General features: G+C 39.5%; 1 protein-coding gene across 2 annotated transcripts in view; it reads left to right on the top strand.

The window, feature by feature from the left end:
• Positions 1 to 4,059: 4,059 nt before the first annotated feature.
• The window catches only part of RFC1 (replication factor C subunit 1), a 79,474-nt gene continuing 62,930 nt past the window's right edge, over positions 4,060 to 20,603 (top strand). For both annotated transcript variants that reach the window (XM_066386169.1, XM_066386171.1), the window contains exon 1: positions 4,060 to 4,207. In XM_066386169.1, coding sequence (XP_066242266.1) covers positions 4,205 to 4,207 — 3 coding nt within the window. In that variant the 5' untranslated portion in view covers positions 4,060 to 4,204. The remainder of the gene's footprint in view (positions 4,208 to 20,603) is intronic.

Genomic DNA, 20,603 nt, shown 5'->3' with positions numbered 1-20,603 from the left:
GGCCGGGAATCGAACCCGGTCCCTCCGCACGCTAGGCCAACGCTCTACCGCTGAGCCAACCGGCCAGGGCGCTAATCTTCTTAAAGCGTGTGTCTGGAGCCAGCACAGTATTGTATCCACTGTTTCTTTAGTCAAATCAGTCACAGGCCAGCCCAGTTCAGGTGAGAATTATCAAAGTATATGTAGTCATTTTTAATATTTCTGAGATACAGTCTTTCCAAGCAACTGTTCCTGAAGATAACAATCCAACAAATTAACTTCAGTATCTTTCTGGAGGGTACAGGTTTCTGATTGAAGTCTCACCTAAATTCAAGGAAGACTTCAAAATGCTAGTAAAGAAATACAGAAGTTAAAAGTGACATAATGTAAACGATAGGTAAAATTTTTAATACTATCAATATGTTGTACACATGATATTAATGAAAAACAATATTGAATGTAAACTGTAATAAAAATAAAACAATCTTTTTCTATATTTTTTCTATATAACTTATTTGCCTATTTATTTATTTATTAAAAAATATTTTTCTTTTACAGAGACAGAGAGAGAGAGTCAGAGAGAGGGATAGACAGGGACAGAGAGGCAGGAACGGAGAGATGAGAAGCATCAATCATTAGTTTTTCATTGCGCATTGCAACACCTTAGTTGTTCATTGATTGCCTTCTCATATGTGCCTTGACCGCGGGCCTTCAGCAGACTGAGTAACCCCTTGCTTGAGCCAGCGACCTTGGGCTCAAGCTGGTGAGCTTTTTGCTCAAACCAGATGAGCTCGCGCTCAAGCTGGTGACCTCGGGGTCTCGAACCTGGGTCTTCTGCACCCTAGTCCAACACTTTACCCACTGTGCCACTGCCTGGTTAGGCTATTTGCCTATTTAAACACAATAAACACTGTAAATTGGTTTAGGTCCTTTGAAATTATAGGCAGAGATTCATATATGGATTTCAGGTAAAGGAACCAGCAACTGCAAAGTGGATAAATATTATTTTTGGGATTACAGTAGCGATAAAGGCATATAAAATTATAGTTTTATGTAATATGGATAAGTCTTGCTTTTGTAAATATTATATGTAATTGCCATGGTTGGCAGAATTAATCTGAGTAGTGAAATTACTATGGTGGGGGCAAATAAGTTTATTACTTTTATTTAGAGTTCCACCAGTATTTTAGTTGTTAACACAAATGGATAACTCCTATCCTTTAAAAGTTTGAAAAAACCATACTATTAGTATACATGAAAACATTGGCAGTTTTTGCATACATTTTTGGTAAATAAAAATTTTTACTTTTATTATTAGATTCACAAGCTAATGTTTTTATTAAACTATATTTACAATACATTGTCTCCACAGTGATTTTGGGTTTGCTTGGTGGATAGGAGTAGGAGGGCAGAAAATACATTGCTATGAAGGTATTTCCTCATGTAAACAGTGGTTTAACATGGTTATTGTAATGTGAGGGCTTTCCTTGCTCTGTTATTATTAGAGGGAATGTAGAGCGGTGATAACAATGTTGCTCTGTCAAGGGGAGAATTATTTGTATGCGATGAGCTAAAATTATACTTCAGTGAATTTGTTCGTATTTTGAGTTTTTGTCTTTTATGTGTCTTGGTATAGATGGCTTTGAATTCATCCTAGTTGAAATTTTCTGAGCTTCTGGAATGTTAATATTCATGTCATTCATCAAATTTGGGGTTTTCCAGCCATGATCTTAAAATATTGTCTGCTAACCCCTCTGGCCTGGGCAGGTTGGAGCAGCCAGTGTTGTGAGGAGCTTTCATTGTGCCCTTGCTTGCTAGCTCTCCTTTTAGTTCAAGAGAGAGAAGTGCAACTTCCTTTCAGCCAGGTCCATTTGCCTGATTGGTGTCAGGATATTCCTATATTTGGACTCATATGTGGAATCATGCATAGATTCATATAGGCGAAGGTTTATATGATATGTCTGCTACATACCTTTTTCCGGGGAGTAGGTTTATAGTTTTTATTACTCTCTCAAAAGACCTGATGACTCTTCTCCTCCCAATTAAGTATTTATAAGCAGAATTATGAAGTAGAGAAGTTCATTTTTGGAATTATCTCTCTTAATAATTTCTAGTCTCGTGTAATTAATAATGACAATAATAGCTGACTTAAAAAGTATTACTTATGTTTCTGGAATAGTTCCATAACAGCCTATGAAGTAGTACTATTAGCTGTATTTTATAGATGAAAAAACTGAGGTACAGCAAGTTGTTCAGGGTCATCCAACTAGCATGTGATGGGACTGGGAACCCTAGCATATTAGTTTCACAGGGATCCATGCAGTAAGGCCCTGATCATTAGTAATAGTTCACTCCTTGGTAAACTGGGTATAATAATGGTAGCCAGTGTCATTGTGGGGGTTAAATAAGCCAAACTAGGATAGTCCATAGTTGTAAACCTAACATAGATTACTGTGGGCACTTAACAAATCCCAGCTTTCCACTTGGTCATTGGGGTGTTCCAGAGGCTTTGCTACCTTTCATTGTAGAGGTGTTGGTGTGATCAAGTCCAAGTCCTAACTGGGGTGGGATGGTTAAGGATAGTAGTGGGATTCAAATAATTTATCAACCAATTCTCTGCCCTAATGACCATTTTAAGTATAAAAAAAATGATACACCAAAGGGTAGTTTATTATTTCATGCATTTAATACTTAAATAAGAAAAATAAAAGAGGTACACATAACTAGATTATAAGTTTTAAAATATTAATGAAAAAGTATTAAGTAATACCTGACAAAAAACAATAAAACTGTTATTTAAGATATTTCCAATGACAGCTTGTCATCCCCTGGTTGTTTGGCACTTTTTATCTTTATGTTATATGTTTGTTTACTGAAGTAACAAATATGAGGGAATTAAAATGCAGTATTTCATCAAAGGTATAATGAGTTTTATGAGATAAATAAATAAATATACAAGCATAGTTCTGTCAAATTTTTTCATCTATGGACGGAATGAACCTTACTGCGGGCACTTGGAATACGCTGTCGTGCGGATGAACATGAAAAAAAAAAGAGTAAGGAACGTAAATTTGCTATTTCCACATTGGGTGGCTACCCAGGTGCCCACCTTAGAGAGAAGCCTGATTACATGTGCTATATTAACAACCGGTGAACCGCACTCAACAAAAATTAGGTATCGGTTCTGCCCAACCCATGTGAACTGGTTGAATCCCACCACTGGTTAAGGAGTTGAAAGTCTAGGTCTGTACCTGGAGATCCTGTATTTCCAACTAAGGGTCTCATATTTTCTCTTAACATTGTATGCAAACGTCATGTTCTGCTCCACAATTCCATTGCTTATCTATTTATATAAAACTTGTTTACTCCAGAAGCTTTTGAGATCAGTTTTACTATGAGGATGCACCTGTTTGATGACTAGGCATCATACACAGCCCTGCTGTGGGAGGGATCCGGCAGCTCAGGTTTGAGAATGTGGAGGCCTAGATTCCCAGTCTGTCTCAGTTTTGGAATAAAGCTGGACTCCTTAGCTGGTTTGTGCCTCCTATTTTCCATTTATAAAATGTTGTCCGTGGCGACGGCTAGGTGTTTTACCCGTCTTCTTTTGCTCTGGAATTATACAACCTGGCGTCCAGAGCCTGGCGGTTTTTAAACTGGGTCTCCACTTCATAGGTGAAAAAAAGTAATCGGTGAGTCAAACATTTTTAGACAAAAACATCAGCGTAAATACTGTTAAGTGGAACTCTTGTTTCAGAACAGATATTTAAATATAAAATGTGAGACGTTCATCTAGAAAAGTAAATGTGTTTCTTAACGAGGGTAGAAACCTTTGAAAGCTACAGTGGGGAAGAGCACCCCCTAGACGTGAAACGGGGAGAAACCTACGTAGTTAGCCCGCCTTCCCAAGGACACCAATCTGAGAAACTACTGAGGCAACCCCGCCAAAACGCGGAGGCTCAGCGCCCAGCGCGGGCCACAGTCCCGTCGCTCCTCGCGATGGCTGAGCCCGCGGCCCTTCGGAGCGGGACTAGCGTCCACGTTGCACTTCCCGCCTCGTCCGCGCCGAAGGGAAGCCGCGCCCCTCCTGACGTCATCACAAGGCGTCCCTGCCTCCACCTCCTTCTACTTCGAGGGAGAAGTTGTTGGCGCGAATGGGTACCGAGTCCCGGTAACGGATTCCCCATCCTGCCATCCTGCCCTCCCGTGCTTTAATCCTGGGGCTGCAATGGTGAGCCCGAGGGGGAGGCTGTGCGACTCCGGGGCTTGGGAGAGTTTGCAGTCTGGGTGTGGACGGGGCGCTCCTGGTGTGGAGGGGTGGGGGAGGACGCGTTGCGTGGCTCCGGAGGGAGCGAGGCACCGAAACTTCGGACCACAGACCGGGCATTGGTCGCGCTGGTCTTCTTGGACCGCGGGCTCCAGTCCTCGGCGGCAGCCAGCGCGCAGGATATTCGGCGCTGCGCGGCAGTTTCACTCTTTTCAAGTGTTGGGGGGAAGGGGGAGGGAGGAAGAGAGTCCTTAGGTGATTTTGGGGTGCAGCGGTGAAGTTGGTTTCCTGTTCAGCATTGCCCCGAACCTCGGTTTAACTCCTACGTGAAGCGTTGGCCTCCCGTTCAAGCCTTAGGTCATAAGGGAAGAGAATGTAACAAACTTTTCCTTTCTTGTGAATAAGTTATCTCAGGCCTTCAACTTTTTCTAACAGCTTCACGAGTTCATCATGTAGGCGTTTTGAGACCGAGGACACGGGGAGGCAGTTTTAGTTTGTGTTGATGAGTTCACAGAAGTCAAAGGGTTAGCGCGGGCGGGGGTTGGGTTGGGACTAGATGGCAAGTAAAGAGAAGTGGAATACATTTGACAGCTGTCATCGCTTATCACCTGATGTTAGAATCTTTAAACAACAACAATGATAACAACGACCACCACCACCAACCCAGGAACCTCAGGGCGTAAATGTGCATAAAACATTTAAATTAGGAGGAAATAGTTATGCAGCTGTCTAAACAGATATTCACGATGGTGTGGCAATAGTTACAGGTCTGCATTTGAAATATATTGAAGTGCAATTTATGATGCTTCATTAAGCCAGAATCTTCTTAGTAATTAGACATATTTTTTTCAATCATTTTTCAGTTGATCACAATGCCAGTAGTCTGGGAGGAAAGTTTTCATGCCAAATTGGGGAACCTTGAAGCTCTTTGTGTTTATTCTCAAAGAAGGATAAAATAACGATTATAGTAAAAATCTTCTTCAGGTCAGTCAGTGTGAGTTGTTTGCTCTACGTACCTTTTCACATTTAAACCTCACAGCAACTGAGTTTTGCAGATGGTAAAAGAGGCTTTCCGAGTTTCAACAATTTATCATACAACTACTAGATTGTTGAATTAGAACCTAGGGTTTTCTTCCCACTAGTTTTTTTTTTGTTTTTTTTTTTGGTATTTTTCTGAAGCTGGAAACGGGGAGAGACAGTCAGATAGACTCCCGCATGCGCCCCACCGGGATCCACCCGGCACGCCCACCAGGGGGCGATGCTCTGCCGCGACCAGAGCCACTCCAGAGCCACTCCAGCGCCTGGGGCAGAGGCCAAGGAGCCATCCCCAGCGCCCGGGCCATCTTTGCTCCAGTGGAGCCTTGGCTGCGGGAGGGGAAGAGAGAGACAGAGAGGAAGGAGGGGGGGAATGGAGAAGCAAATGGGCGCTTCTCCTATGTGCCCTGGCCGGGAATCGAACCCAGGTCCCCGCACGCCAGGCCGACGCTCTACCGCTGAGCCAACCAGCCAGGGCCTGCCCACTAGTTTTTATAGCCTCCCTAAAATGAACGTAATTACATTTTGAACTTAGGCACTATGGTGGTGTGGTAAATTGATGAGATTGGGAGTCTTTTTTTTTTTTTTTTTTAGCAAGAGAGATATCCAATTTTCTCAGGAAGGACTCTATGGAACAGTACATAGAGTTTAAGGGGCACTAATAGATGCCTCTGTTGCTGTCAGTTACTGTGAGCAACAATTTTACAATGAAAAGGACAAAAATAAATGGAAGAAAACAGTATCGTAAATAAATTAACATTCATTGCAACAATAATAGACTAAAAGTGATAAATGCATAATAAAACATTTGTAATATTTTATATTGTAATTATGCTTACATGCCTATTAATTTTTAATAATAATTGTAAGAAAAAAGTACTAATTTAGATACAAATACATCACATCACACGCAATGGATTGACTCTGCGTCGATCGAATACGGACATTTACAGATTAGTGTTCCAATATCAAAAAGGAGGACATGGAGGAGGACACTTTTTGAGGGAGGATGGAACTTACAAAAGAAGGACTGTCCTCCCTAAAGGAGGACAATTGGTCACCTTAGTATCGTCAACTGTTTTTTTTTGTGTGTGTGTGTGTGACAGACAGAGAGAGGACAGACAGGAAGGGAGAGAGATTAGAAGCATCAATGTTTCGTTTCGGCATCTTAGTTGTTCATTGACTGCTTTCTCATATGTGCCTTGACTGGGGGGCTACAGCAGAATGAATGACCCCTTGTTCAAGCCAGCGACCTTGGGCTCAAGCTGGTGAGCCTTGCTCAAACCAGATGAGCCTGTGCTCAAGCTGGCGACCCTGAGGTCTGGACCTTGGGGTCTCGAATCTGGGTCCTCTGCATCCCAGTCCAATGCTCTATCCACTGCGCCACTGCCTGGTCAGGCTCAACTTTTTTTTTTCTTTTTTTTTTTTTTAGATTTTATTCGATTTTAGAGAGAGAAAGAGAGAGAACGAGGGAGAGAAAGTGGAGAGGAACAGGAAGCATCAACTCCCATGTGTGCCTTAACCAGGCAATCCCAGGGTTTTGAACCGGTAACCTCAGCGTTCAGGTGGATGCTTTATCCACTGAGCCACCACAGGTCAGGCAGTATAGTCTACTTTTATTTGATCATTTTCACCTGTTCACTGAAGTATTTGAAATTGTGGTTATTTTTTTTCTTTACGATTCCTTTTCACCGTGTAGATGAAAAATAAAACCCTTCTAAGAAAAGGAGTCAGATTGGTCTGTTTTGCATTTTGTTAATGAGAAACAGCAGCTCATGTTCAATAAATTAGATAAGAATTTTGGATTATGTTGGTATTTTTTATTTATTTATTTTTGTGACAGAGACAGACTGAGATAGGGACAGACAGTAAGGAAGAGAGATGAGAAGCATTGATTATTTGTTGGGGCACCTTAGTTGTTCATTGATAGCTTTGTCATATATGCCTTTAACAGGGGCGGGGGGTTGCTACAGCAGAGTTAGTGACCCCTTGCTCAAGCCAGTGACCTTGGGCTCAAACCAGCGACCATGGGGTCATGTCTGAAGCCAGTGACCCTGCACTCAAGTTGATGAGCCCACATTCAAGCCGGATGAACCTGCGCTCAAGCTGCTGACCTTGGGGTTTCGAACCTGGGTCATCTGCATCCTATTCCACGCCCTATCCATTGCGCCACCACCTGGTCAGGCTGGATTATGTTGATATTTAATTTAGTCTTTTTGTCTCTAGTACAAAAATTAGTAGAAATTTTAGAATAAAATTCTCTTAAATGTTTATTGAACATTTGTATTCTAATTTTAGTACAGTAATCTTTAACATATGTTTGTGTCATATATCCCTTTGATGATGTGAACGATATGCAAATTTTCTGCCCATAGAAATGCATATGGGCACATATATACCATTTTACGGGATTTACATATTTTCTTAATCCATAAACAGAAGGTTAACATCTCTTGCCCTGGGGGCTGCATTTTTTTTCTCAAATATTTTTCAGTTAGAAGTTAGCAATAAAAGAATAAAATTCCACAAAATGGAATACTATGCAGCCATTAACAATGGGAAAACTTTATGCCCTGATTCGAAACAACTGCCAAACTCATTCAGTGAAAATATTTATATTAAGGTGCAGAGAAGACATGATATTTATTACCACTTTATACAATAAAAGAGAGAAAAGAATATACAGGCAGTCCCAGGGTTACAAATAAAATAGGTTCTGTAGATTTATTCTTAAGTTGAATTTGTATGTAAATTTAACAGGTACATTTACTTGTTAAATGCAACTTAGATGTTTGTCTTATCATAATATTTATTTTAACCTTTCTGTGTATAATAATACTTAAACATTTCAGACCTGCAGAACCTATCTCATTCGAAACCTCGGAACTGCCTATGTATATATTTGTGTGAAGATATATAAAATCTCTCATAAAGAATACACAACTAATTGATACCATTTATTGCTTGCAAAGATAGTAGTATGTGTCTAAGAGGTAAGGTGGGAGGGAGACGTTTTATCTTTTTCAATTTTGAACCATGTGCATATAATGCCTATTAAAGGAAATGAAACAAAATTGAAAATAAAAAGAGCAAAGGCATGGCTTGTTTTTTTGCTCTTTATTGCGCTTCACAAATGTAGTGTTTTTTGCATATTGAAGGCGAAACCCTCCATCAGCAAAAGGATTACGACTGGCTTTATTGTAATACTTTATTGTGGTGATCTGAAATGGAACCCACAATATCTCTGAGATATTATTTATGCCTGTAAAATAAAAAGCCATGAAGCAGTTTGGATTGCTATAAGGATTTAATTAATTGGTCAAAATGCAAATAAAATCTGAGAGATGCCATTGTTAAGAAATCAGTATATATAATTCATTGGCTGGTATAATTATTTACTGAAAATATAAAATAAAGATTTAATTAAACACACAAGAGTCCTGTGGGATAGCCTTTTTGAAGAACTGTCAGGTAAGTCAAAATACATTATAATTTGAACTGTTCCATTGCCCCACACTAGGGGACACCTTTCACACATCTGAGTTTACTATGTGAATGCTCCCCCTGCTCTGACCCTGTTGTAATTTAGATTTTGTCATATATACATGGCCTGTAAGACCCCTGTTTATCTCTTTGATCTTCTCTGTCTTTTGAGTGTATGAAATTGGTTCTGTCTTGGTTTTTTGTTCTTGCTGTTTCTTCTTGAAATACTCTTCCTCCAGATCCTTGCATGTCTCTGCCTTTTTCATTTAAGTCTTAATCATCACTTCCTCAGAGCTTTTGATATCATAGAGAACCATTGCCAAATTCAAGGTCGTGAATATTTACACTGTGTTTTTTTCTAAGAGTTTTATAGTTTTAGCTCTTACATTTAGGATTTTGATTCATTTTGAGTTAATTTTTGTATATGGTATGAAGTAGGGGTCCACGTTTATTTTTTTGCATATCCACTTACCTCAGAACCATTTGCAGACTAACCCATTGAATTATCTTCACATCCTTGTTAAAAATCAATTGACCATTAAGTGACAGTTTTTTCTTCTGGGGTCTCAGTTCTATTCCATTGATCTGTATGTCTATCTTGACATTAATAACACACTGTCTATTATTGTAGCTTTGTGATGAGTTTTGAAATTGGGAAATTTGAGTCTTTGACTTTATTCTTCCCCAAGATTGTTTTGCCTGTTCGGGATCTTGAATTTCCATTATTAATTTTAGAATTCACAAAGAATCCAGCTGGGATTTTGTAATTGTTTTGAATCTGTAGATCAATTTGGGGAGTATTGTCACCTTAACAACATTAAGTCTGCTGATCCATGAACATGAGATATCTTTCCATTTATTTAGATCTTCCTTAATTTCTTTAAACTTTTATTTTTTTGAGTATATGTTTTACACTTTTGTTAAGTTTATTCCTGTATATATTGTTCATTTTGGTGATACTGTATATGGCAGGGGTCCCCAAACTTTTTACACAGGGGGCCAGTTCACTGTCCCTCAGACCGTTGGAGGGCCGGACTATAAAAAAAAACTATGTACAAATCCCTATGCACACTGCACATATCTTATTTTAAAGTAAAAAACCAAAACGGGAACAAATACAATATTTAAAATGAAGAACAAGTAAATTTAAATCAACAAACTGACCAGTATTGCAATAGGAACTATGGGCCTGCTTTTGGCTAATGAGATGGTCAATGTGCTCCTCTCACTGACCACCAATGAAAGAGGTGCCCCTTCTGGAAGTGCAGCGGGGGCTGGATAAATGGCCTCAGGGGGCCGCATGTGGCCCGCGGGCCGTAGTTTGGGGAACCCTGGTATATGGAATTGTTTTCATAATTTCATTTTTGTTCATTGCAAGAGTTTCAAAGTACAGTTGACTTTTATATATTGATCTTATGTCCTGCAACCTTGCTGAACTCATTTAGTAATTCTAATAGTTTTTTAAGTAGATTCCTTATATATAAAATTATTTCATCTGCACATAGGATAATTTTACATCTTCCTATCCAATCTCTGTGCTTGTTATTCCATTTTCACTTTTGCCTAATTGCCTTTTTTTTTTTTTTTAAAGTGAGAGGTGGGGAGATAGACTCCTGTATGTGCCCAACCGGGATCCACCTGGTAACCCCTGGGGCCAATGCTCGAATCAACTGAGCTATCCTCAGCACCTGAAGCTTACGCTCAGACCAACTGAGCTATTCTTAGCACCCAGGGCCAACCAGTTGAGCCACTGGCTATGAGGGGGGAAGAGAGAGAGAAAGGGGAGAGAGAGAGGAAAAAGGGGAGAAGAGGAGAAGAAAAGCACATGATTGCTTCTGATGTGTGCCCTGACTGGGGATTGAACCTGGGACATCCACATGCCGAGCTGATGCTCTACCACTGAGCCAACCTGCTAGGGCTGATAATAGACTTTTTAAATTTTGTTTTCTTGAGTACTGGTGAAGTCTGTTACTTTGTCTTGACATATGTAGATTAAAATTGCATTTGGGCCTCCTGATGGACAAAGCTTCTGACAGTGTTATAGAATTGTTAGTTACATCTCAGGTTAGGACAGTAATGGGCAATCTTTTGATCCTTTTTTTTTTTTCCAGAGAGAGGGGTAGACAGGGACAGACAGGAACAGAGAGAGATGAGAAGCATCAATCATTAGTTTTTCATTGTGCGTTGCAACACCTTAGTTGTTCATTGATTGCTTTCTCATATGTGCCTTGACCGCAGGCCTTCAGCAGACCAAGTAACCCCTTGCTGGAGCCAGCAACCTTGGGTTCAAGCTGGTGGGCTTTTTGCTCAAATCAAATGAGCCCGCGCTCAATCTGGCGACCTCGGGGTCTTGAACCTGGGTCCTCTGCATCCCAGTCCAGTGCTCTATCCACTGCACCACCGCCTGGTCAGGCTCTTTTGATCTTGGTGTGTCAAAATTTGCCAAAAAAACGAGCATAACTCAGGTGGTTGTCACTTCAAGAAAAAAAACCATAATTTCACGGTATTTATAGTTTAAATAACAAAAATATATAATTGTAATATATAACTGTATTTAATAAACCAAAAACTAATTATTTAACTTACCTGCTTAGTGACTTATTTTTTCATCTGTCAGGCGGTTTCTTTTGTTGGTCTTGATAATATTTAACTTGTGTGGGGTGCCGTGAACTAAGATAAATGAGGGGGGGGGAATTCTTTAACCTGCCTATTAGTGACTTTTTTGTTGCTGAATTTCATTGGCTAAATCTTCAATTGAAGGTTGGTATTTTATACACTTCAAGCCCAAGCAAGCGCTACTAATTTCATCTGTCAATCTGTTTCTTTTGTTGGTTTTGATATTATTTAACGCTGAGAATAAGGTCTCACAAAAGTACGTAGAGGGAAAAATTGTGAGTAAAGCCATTGCTATATTTTTCAGGGTGATAAAAGTGTCTGGTAATTGGTTCCAGGCACTCCAAATTTCCTATTCATAGTGACACTCCTCTTGATTCTCCAAGCGGCACCTTTACAGATTCTCAAGCTTTGACCTCAAGTCGACAAACACCTGAGCCCAGATGCTGTCTTGAAATTCTGCAAGTTGCATCTTATGTAAATTAATATGGCTGCCGTTATTTCTAATGGCGGGAAACGGCACCTATAGCACAGGCCCTTGCCTCTTCCAGCCTCCCCCTCACTTATCTCAGTAATGATGGTCAATTAGAAATCCACGACACCCCAGAACAGTAGATTGGATGATGGTTGCTGTGGTTATGTGGTTGCTGGTAATGGTGATCACAGGGCCCCCAGAGATGTGTCCCCCACAGCATTCCGCTGCTCCCTAATCCGCAGGCTGGAAGTGAGGTCAAAGATCCCCTAACAGCCTAACTGGAAGTCCCAGAACTAGATGCTCTGTGCCGGAGTTCTGTTGTTTTGGCCTACAGCAAATGTTTTATCTTTGGCTACTGCACCTGGCCGTTCAGGAGCCTAGGATGAAACGTCCTTCTCGGCATGCGGCCCCATACTTCTCTGGTATGCGGCCCCCAAAATGGCTATGTGTGTCAGTGCTGACACACGTGTCGTAGGTTCGCCATCACAGGGTTAGGAAAATATGAAGTCTTTGCTCACATTTAGGGACATCTTAAATTCCAGACTTTTACTAGAGAATGTCTTGTTGGCATCCTTCATTTTCTCATCTGTGAATTGAGGTTAAAAACTTCAGTGGGTTGTTTTGTGAATTAAATAACTTAATATTTTTAAGGTGCTTAAATCATTGCTGGCCCAGAGTATGTCCTATATCGGGTCGGGAACCTATGGCTTGTGAGCCAGACACGGCTCTTTTGGTGGCTGCATCTGGCTCGCAGACAAATCTTAAAAAAAAAAAAATGTTAAAAATATAAAACATTCTCATGTATTACAATCCATTCATTTCCTACAGTTCATGGTTGCAGGTGGCTGGAGCCAATCACAGTTGTCCTCTGGGACAACACCAAATTTTTATTGGATAATGCATAACGGACACGGGTCGTTGTATGGCTCTCACGGAATTACATTTAAAATATGTGCCATTCATGGCTCTCTCAGCCAAAGAGGTTCCTGACCCCTGTCCTATATAAAGGTTTGTTAAATTAGTAAATAAATGAAGCCCCGAATCAGGGCAATGACAATGGAAATAGAGGGAAGAGGACAGCAGCAGAATTTGAGAGATAGGGTGATTAAGTGGAGGGTCATTGTGAGCAGGGAAAACTGCCCATTTTTCTGTTTTGGCTGAATGGTCGTATTATGCGTTGGAGTGGGAAATAAAGGTAGAGGAACATGTCTCAGGAATATGAGCTTCGTTTTGGACGTTATGAGTTGGAGGGACTTTTAGGGCATTAGGGAAGGGATGTGTCTGGCAGACACTATGTGGTTATGAGATTTCAGAGGAGTGCAGACCAGTGTAGAAAATGACTGGTATGGTTGGCGAAAAGACCCCCTACCATATTTACCCATGTATAAGATGTACAGTTTTTAGAAAAATTTAGGGTCTAAAAACTGGGTGCATTTTATACAGTGGTTGTAGAATTTTTTACTTGCGTTTCCCGCATTTTCACGCTTGTTTTTGCGCTTGTCGTTGAAAACAGTGATTCATCATCAGATACAGATGAGGACAAGCTAATAGATGGGATTTTTGACAGTGATGAGGAGTTGTATGAATTTTATGATGAATAAAACTTGAGTTGGCCCTGGCTGATTGGCTCAGCAGTAGAGCATTGGCCTGGCGTGTGGAAGTCTTGGGTTCGATTTCCGGTCATGGCACAAAGGAGAAGTGCCCATCTACTTCTCTACCCTTCCCCCCCCCTCCTCTCTGTCTCTCTCTCTCTCTCTCTCTTCCCCTCCCACAACCAAGGCTCCATTGGAGCAAAGTTGGCCCGAGTGCTGAGAATGGCTCCATGGCCTCCACCTCAGGCACTAGAATGGCTCCAATTGCAGAGGAGCAACGCCCCAGATGGGCTGAGCATTGCCCCCTGGTGGGCATGCTGGGTGGATCCCGGTCGGGAGCATGCAGGAGTCTGTGTCTGACCGCTTCCCCGCTTCTAATTTTGGAAAAAACAAACAAACAAACAAACAAAAACTTGAGTTCAATAACTTTATGTAATACTTTTTTTTTTTCAAATTTCGGGCCCCAAAATTAAGGTGCATCTTATACATGGGAAATAACGGTACTTTGTTTACTTGGCATACATTTTGGCATATTTTAATAGATAGGCAACCTGTTTTATACTTTATATTAGTATATAAACTGCAAAGATAGGGACCACAGGGATAGGGAATTGCTACATAGTACCTGGCACATGACACATTTTCAATAAATATTTGATGAATGAAGAAGTACAAATAAACTTTGTAATTAAAAAAAGAGAGAAATTACCTATAATGTAAAGCTTACTGGTATGAAAATACCTTCATTATTACCCTTTCTGCATAACTTTTTTTTTGAGCTATTGGATATTTATTGACAATGAGTAATGTAGCCTAGAGAAATACGATATTGATTCTCTTAGGTTGTAGGTCTATTTTGGATGTGTGCTTAATTTCAGTGTTCATTCAGGTAGTTTAAATGTGATTTTTTAAGAACAAAAGTGAGTTGTAAAATTTGATTTCTTGATGAATAAAAACCATAATTAGTATGTATATTAGCCCTGGTGAAAATGTCAAAATATTGAAATAAACCATTAGATAAGGCATAAACAGTTTCAAATGCTTTAGTTATCCCAATTATGCAGTTATGAAGACTTTATTTTAAACCTAAATTAGACAAGTTTTTTATTAATTTTCTGTTTAATTTTTCCAGTGTTTTATTTCTTTTTTGGATCTGGTACCAGAAAACTCTGTGATAAGAGAGTAGTTTAAGGTTCACAAGATATAAATATTATGTTTTCAGGATCTTCCATGTTTATCTTAATACAGCTAAGAAGGAAAATGGTTCTTTCATTATCTTGGGAGCGGCCTCTGAGGTATACTGAAGAGATTCCAGAGCGAGTGCGGGAAGCAGTTTCTATCCACTGTATTCCCGTCATCATCCAGTTCCCATTCCTATTCCCCTCCTGTGCTTTATTTTGTCTGTTCTTTATTCCCTATGCTTTGCTTCATTTTCTAGAGGCAGAAAGACCAAGAGCAGAAAGTAGAATGAAAGCCCAAGAGAACAATGAGTTTTGCTTGTTTTGTTTCTCCTAAGCATGAAGAGTAGTTGTTGGCCCACAGAAGGTTCTCACTAAATATTTGTTCAATGAATAAATGAATGACTGAATGAAGGAAGTTGATGCAGGACTTTTAAGGTTATGTCTAGCTAGAAACTGTTATTGTTCAAAGATTTTTCAGACCACACACACTTCTTTTTTCATTTGCCAGTATCTCCCTTAGAGAAGTTCTTGAGGCCAGTGCTAGACTTTGCTGTATCATTAATAGTGACTATATATAGAGATATTGCTGATTTCTAAAAAAAGTAACTTCTTTGGCTAAAAACAAATTTGAAGAAGAGGAAGTATCCTACTAAAATTGAAAGTATTTTGGTTTTTGTAGCCACAATATAGTATTATGACAAGAGCCCATATTAATATAAGGGTCAATTATAGATAGGCAATTTTAGTAATTTAACCTCAGAGATAATATACAATGCGTGTTAGTTTAATACTCATTTATAATTTCTTAAAACAAAAAGCAATTGTAAAGTCATAGCAAAAAATAATTCTAATTAAAGGTTCTTTTAATGTATAATATTTAAAAGGAAATCTACCATGAATTTTATTTTACATAATTAAGAACCTCTCTGAGCCCAGGTGTGAAGGTCAGTGACCTTAGGAATAACTGCTCATGCGTTTAAGGAATATTAATTAAGCGTTTACATATCTGAGGTGCTGGCCCTGTACTTGAGATACAGTGGCTAGTAAGACAAACCTGCTTTATGGAACTGACAAAAATGTATTAAAACTTAGATTTCTGTGACTATCAGAAGTATCTTCTAATCATTTTAGGGCCCAGATCAAGTTCCTTGGTTCCTTTTTTTAAACTAAAGTTTTTTTAAAAATTAGAGTTGGCATTCCGTATTAGTTTCAGGTGTATTGCACAGTGGTTAGACAGTTATATAACTTATTAAGTGATTCCTCTAGTAAGTCTAGTACCCACCTGAAACCATGCATAGTTATTACAGCATTATTGACTGTATTCCCTATTCCCTGTGTTGTACTTTACGTCCCTGTGACTATTTTGTAACTGCCAATTTGTACTTTTTTTTTTTTTACAGGGACAGAGAAGAGTCAGAGAGAGGGATAGATAGGGATAGACAGACAGGAATGGAGAGAGATGAGAAGCATCAATTATCAGTTTTTCCTTGCGACACCTTAGTTGTTCATTGATTGCTTTCTCATATGTGCCTTGACCGGGGGCCTCAGCAGACCAAGTAACTCCTTGCTGGAGCCAGCGACCTTGGGTCCAAGCTGGTGAGCTTTTTGCTCAAGCCAGATGAGCCCGCGCTCAAGCTGGCGACCTCGGGGTCTCGAACCTGGGTCCTCCGCATCCCCCCCGACACTCTATCCACTGCGCCACCGCCTGGTCAGGCCAATTTGTACTTTTAATCTCATCTTTTTCACCCTGCTCTCCCCCTCCCCTGCCCCCCTGCTTCCCCCCTCTCCTGCCCCCCTTCCCCTACTTCCCCACCCCTCTGCTTCTCCTCCCCCCTCCCCTGCTCCCCCCTCCCCTGCTCCTTCGCTCCCCCTTCCACTTGGCAAGCATCAGTTTCTGTATCTGAGTTTGCTTCTGGTTTGTTTGTTTGTTTTTCTTCTTTAGATTTCACATATAAGTGAAACTATATGGTATTTGTCTTTCTCTGTCTGACTTATTTAGCATAATATCCCTTGGTCCATGTTGTCACAGTGGTAAAATTTTATTTATTTTTATGGCTGAGACTTATTCCATTTTATATATTGACCATATCTTTATCTAGTTATCTATCTATGAATACTTTTGTGGCTTCCATATCTTGAAAATACTGCTGCAATGAACATAGGGATGCATATATCTTTTTGAATTAGTGTTTTGGGTTTCTTTGGATAAATACCCAGAAGTGGGATTGCCAGGTCATGCAGTAGTATTGTTTTTTACTTTTTGAGAAGCCTCCATACTGTTTCTTGGTGTTGGTTCATTTGAGAAGCCGTCCCTGAGGGGCTGTATGTCGGGTGCTCCTGGTGCTCTCATAGTCTTGTGATTAGCTCTTAGGACTGTTTTGTATCTAATTCTTTACATACTGATTTGTCTTCTAGGCAGCTTCATGAACTTTCCTGTTCTGTCTTAAGTCTCTGGCACAGTGCCTTTGTGTTAAGCACACAAGGGTCAAAAAAATCAAGAATAACAGGAAGGGAAAGGCAATGTTGCTAATTGTGGAAGAATGAATACTTTTGTATAGGTCCTTAGTTACAGGAAAACTGTGAAGGGGCAGTCATGGTCAAGTGGAAAACAGAAAGATGGTTTCTGGAATAAGAGGACGGTTTCATTTTGGAGCGTTTTGGTGTGCCACCTCTGCGTCCCGTAGGAATCCGCTGCGGCACGTGGCGGCAGGAGGAAACGGGCAGAGAAGTCAGCAGTAAGTGGCAAAACTGACAAGAGGCCTGTGTTTTGACTTACAGTTTCACTCTTTCATTTATAAAATGGAGATGTATCATTCTATTTACCTTGTTTACTACTTATGGTTATCAGAAGAGATAAATCTGTGTCCAATAGCTGTGAATAAAATAATGAAAAACATCTGTCTGTTAAAATTTGTTTTCACTTTTATGTGATTGTTGCCTACATTTTTTGCATTCTTTGAGCTGACCTGTTTGTTCAGTTAAGAAGAAAGAAATAAAAGTTAATTACTATTCTCTTTTGGTTTCACCAAATAAAAGTATCTTTTTTTTTTTTTACCATTTCTTTTAGAAATGGAATTTTTGAGACAAAAGATATATATGTGTATGTATGTATATATTTAACATTTTGATACTATATTTCTTTATTGTCCTCTGAAAAGGTTGTTACCAGTTTTTACTTTTATCAGCATTGTAGTATGTGAGCATCTGTTTTCCCACGTTCTTGACAAGTTTAGGCGTTATCAATCTTTTAAAATTTAGAGAAAACCAAGTTTTAATTTATCTGTTTATTATTTGTGAAGTTGAGCATTTCTTGTTTGTTGGATATTTGCATGTCTTTTATAATTTGCCTATTAGTAGCTTTTATTTGTTTTTCTACTGGATTATCTTTTATTGATTTGTAGGAATCCTTTTATATATAACATGTTTGTAGATATTTTCAAATTAGTTGCTTGTATTTTAACTTTGTGGCATCTTTTGTTTTATTTTTATGTAGTTAAATCTGTCTTTATGGATGGTCTCTAGCCTTTATATTTTGCTTAGAAGGTTTTACCTTTGCCAAGATTATAAAAGTAAATATAAAAATTTATCACTTTTTCTGCTCATATACTCAGCAAGTATATTACTCTGTGCAGGTAAGGCTGGTGTTTAGAGCCATTATTTGGGAATATGTTTAACCACTAAACTTGTTCTTCTACAGTTTCTGATATTTTTGAAGTCGTGGGATACTAGACAGAGAATGTTAATTGGAGACTAAGGTGAAGTTACATTCTATAAAGTAAGGCCAAATTGGTGATCTTGGCCTTTTAGATGTTTATACACAAGATGGCTGCTCACATTAGAAAAAATGGTCTGAGTAAAATGGCTTTTATTCTGATGAAAATTCTTTTCCAAAAGCTTAGATTTTTAGTGTATATTGAGTTAGAACAGGATGCTGCAATTTCTTTATCTCTTCGGCTGCCGTCAAGTATAAGGCATGGGGAGTGTGTGTGGGACAAGGAGGGTAGACTGAAAGGAAAGGGAAAGAAAAGTATGTGAATAGAATTACTTAAGAAGGAAAGCTGGTAACAATGTAGAGGAGTAGCAGTGTGGTGCAGACAACAATCAGGGAGCTCAACAGTTACTCAACCTTAACCAGCAATTTCATTTCCTATGTTTCGTTTTCTCTTTGTGGTTTAAGCGTTTGTGGTTCTAAAACAGATTGAAAAACACCACTGTCCTTAACCTGTTATTAATCTTCAGCATCTGCTTTCCCACATTCTTGACCTGTGCACTCTGTGCGTGCTCGTGCGTGCCTGACTGTGTTTTAAACAGTTACCACTGTTTGAAATGAAATGTGGTAATTTCAGAAGTGAAACTCTAATGTGAAATTATTTCCTCTGGAAGCAATCAAGTAGTTTTCAGCCTCAAACTCAATTCTTTGCAAATTATATGGAAGACTGTGGCTTTCTTTATCATCCATCTCTAGCACCTGCCACAGATGTCCCAGTTTCATAGCTGAGTTATCCATTCCATAAATAGTGTTTTTTAGACTTAGATTTTATTAGGATGGATTTGTGACTTTTCTGTATTGGGAAGTTTACCTAAGAGGGTATAAAACCAGGGAAGTCTTTGATCTTTTTTTGCAGAATTTAACATGTCTGTACCTCATTTATATCCTTTGTTTGTTGGCTTAGCCACAAAGCTGTGTGTCTGTCTGTGTGTGTACATACGTGTGTATATGTGTAAAACACTCCTTTGGGGTTTTTGACATTTTAAGAGTATGACAGTTTTTTCCAGAAGTAGGAAATAATTAACTTTTTTTACTTCACAGAATACTTTCACAGGTATTTTTCTCATTACTTTAAAGAGAGATAGACTGAAAACTCAGAGTTATAATCATCAAGAATAAGAGGGAAAAGCTACAGCTGGTTCTTGAATGCAGTTCTTTGGAATTCAGATCCTAAGTTCTCATTATTTTGTGCTCCTTATACCCTTGACTGTGAGCAGAGACAATTGTAACTGGAGATTTTTCAGTGATGTGAAGGGATAGTAGTTCATAAAGGGGGAAGGGAAGATTTTTACTGAGCCATAATTGTGATAGATGCATAATTAATTCTCATAAGTAGGTATTATTAGTTCCCTTTTACTGATGAGAAAACAGACTCATAAAGTAACTTGTCTAAGTTACTACAGATAGAAGGCAGTAAAGCAGAGATTTGAAGCGAAGCTTTCTGATTCAAAGGTTCTGTTCTCTTTTCTCTGCAGTACATTTTCTTCAAAGCTAAAATCTAAAAGGGTGGGGAAGAATATGTGTGGAATTCAAATAAGAAAAATAAGTGATTTCAATTGTGAATTTTTATTTATGTATTTATTTTTAATTAAGTGAGAGAGGCAAGGAGGCAGAGAGACAGACTCTGGCATAGGCCTCAACAGGGAGCCACCCAGCATGCCCACTAGGGGGCGATACTCTGCCCATTTTGGGCCTCTGTTCTGTTGCTCTGAACTGAGCTATTTCAGTGCCCGAGGCAAGGCCGTGGAGCCATCCTCAGCGCCCAGGGCCAAATTGCTCTAACCATTTGAGCCATGGCTGTGGGGGTGGGAAGGGGGGAGAGTGAGAGAGAAATGGGGGGTGGAGAAGCAGAGGGTCGCTTCTCTTGTGTACCCTGATTGATAATTGAACCTGGGACTGCCACATACGAAGCCCTCACTCTGGCCAGGATCTCAGTTGTAAATTACATTGTAAATGTTTTAGTATGATTAATTTGAATTCTACAGTTTAACATTGCTGGTAGAGAAATAAAGGAGAATATTGTAATAAGCATCAACGTTTTTCCTTCAAAATTTGAAAAGCACCTGACCAGTGGTGGCGCAGTGGATAAAAGCGTCAACCTGGAGTGCTAAGGTTGCTGGTTTGAAACCCCAGGCGTGCCCAGTCAAGGCACATAGATAGAGAAGCAACTACTATGAGCTTCTGCTTCCTGCTATTCCCCCTTCTCTCTCTC

The sequence above is a fragment of the Saccopteryx leptura genome, chromosome 5 (assembly GCF_036850995.1).
Source record: "Saccopteryx leptura isolate mSacLep1 chromosome 5, mSacLep1_pri_phased_curated, whole genome shotgun sequence".
NCBI lineage: Eukaryota > Metazoa > Chordata > Mammalia > Chiroptera > Emballonuridae > Saccopteryx > Saccopteryx leptura.
The sequence above is the reverse complement of the archived record's forward strand: the minus strand, read 5'-3'. Positions and strand labels throughout refer to the sequence as shown.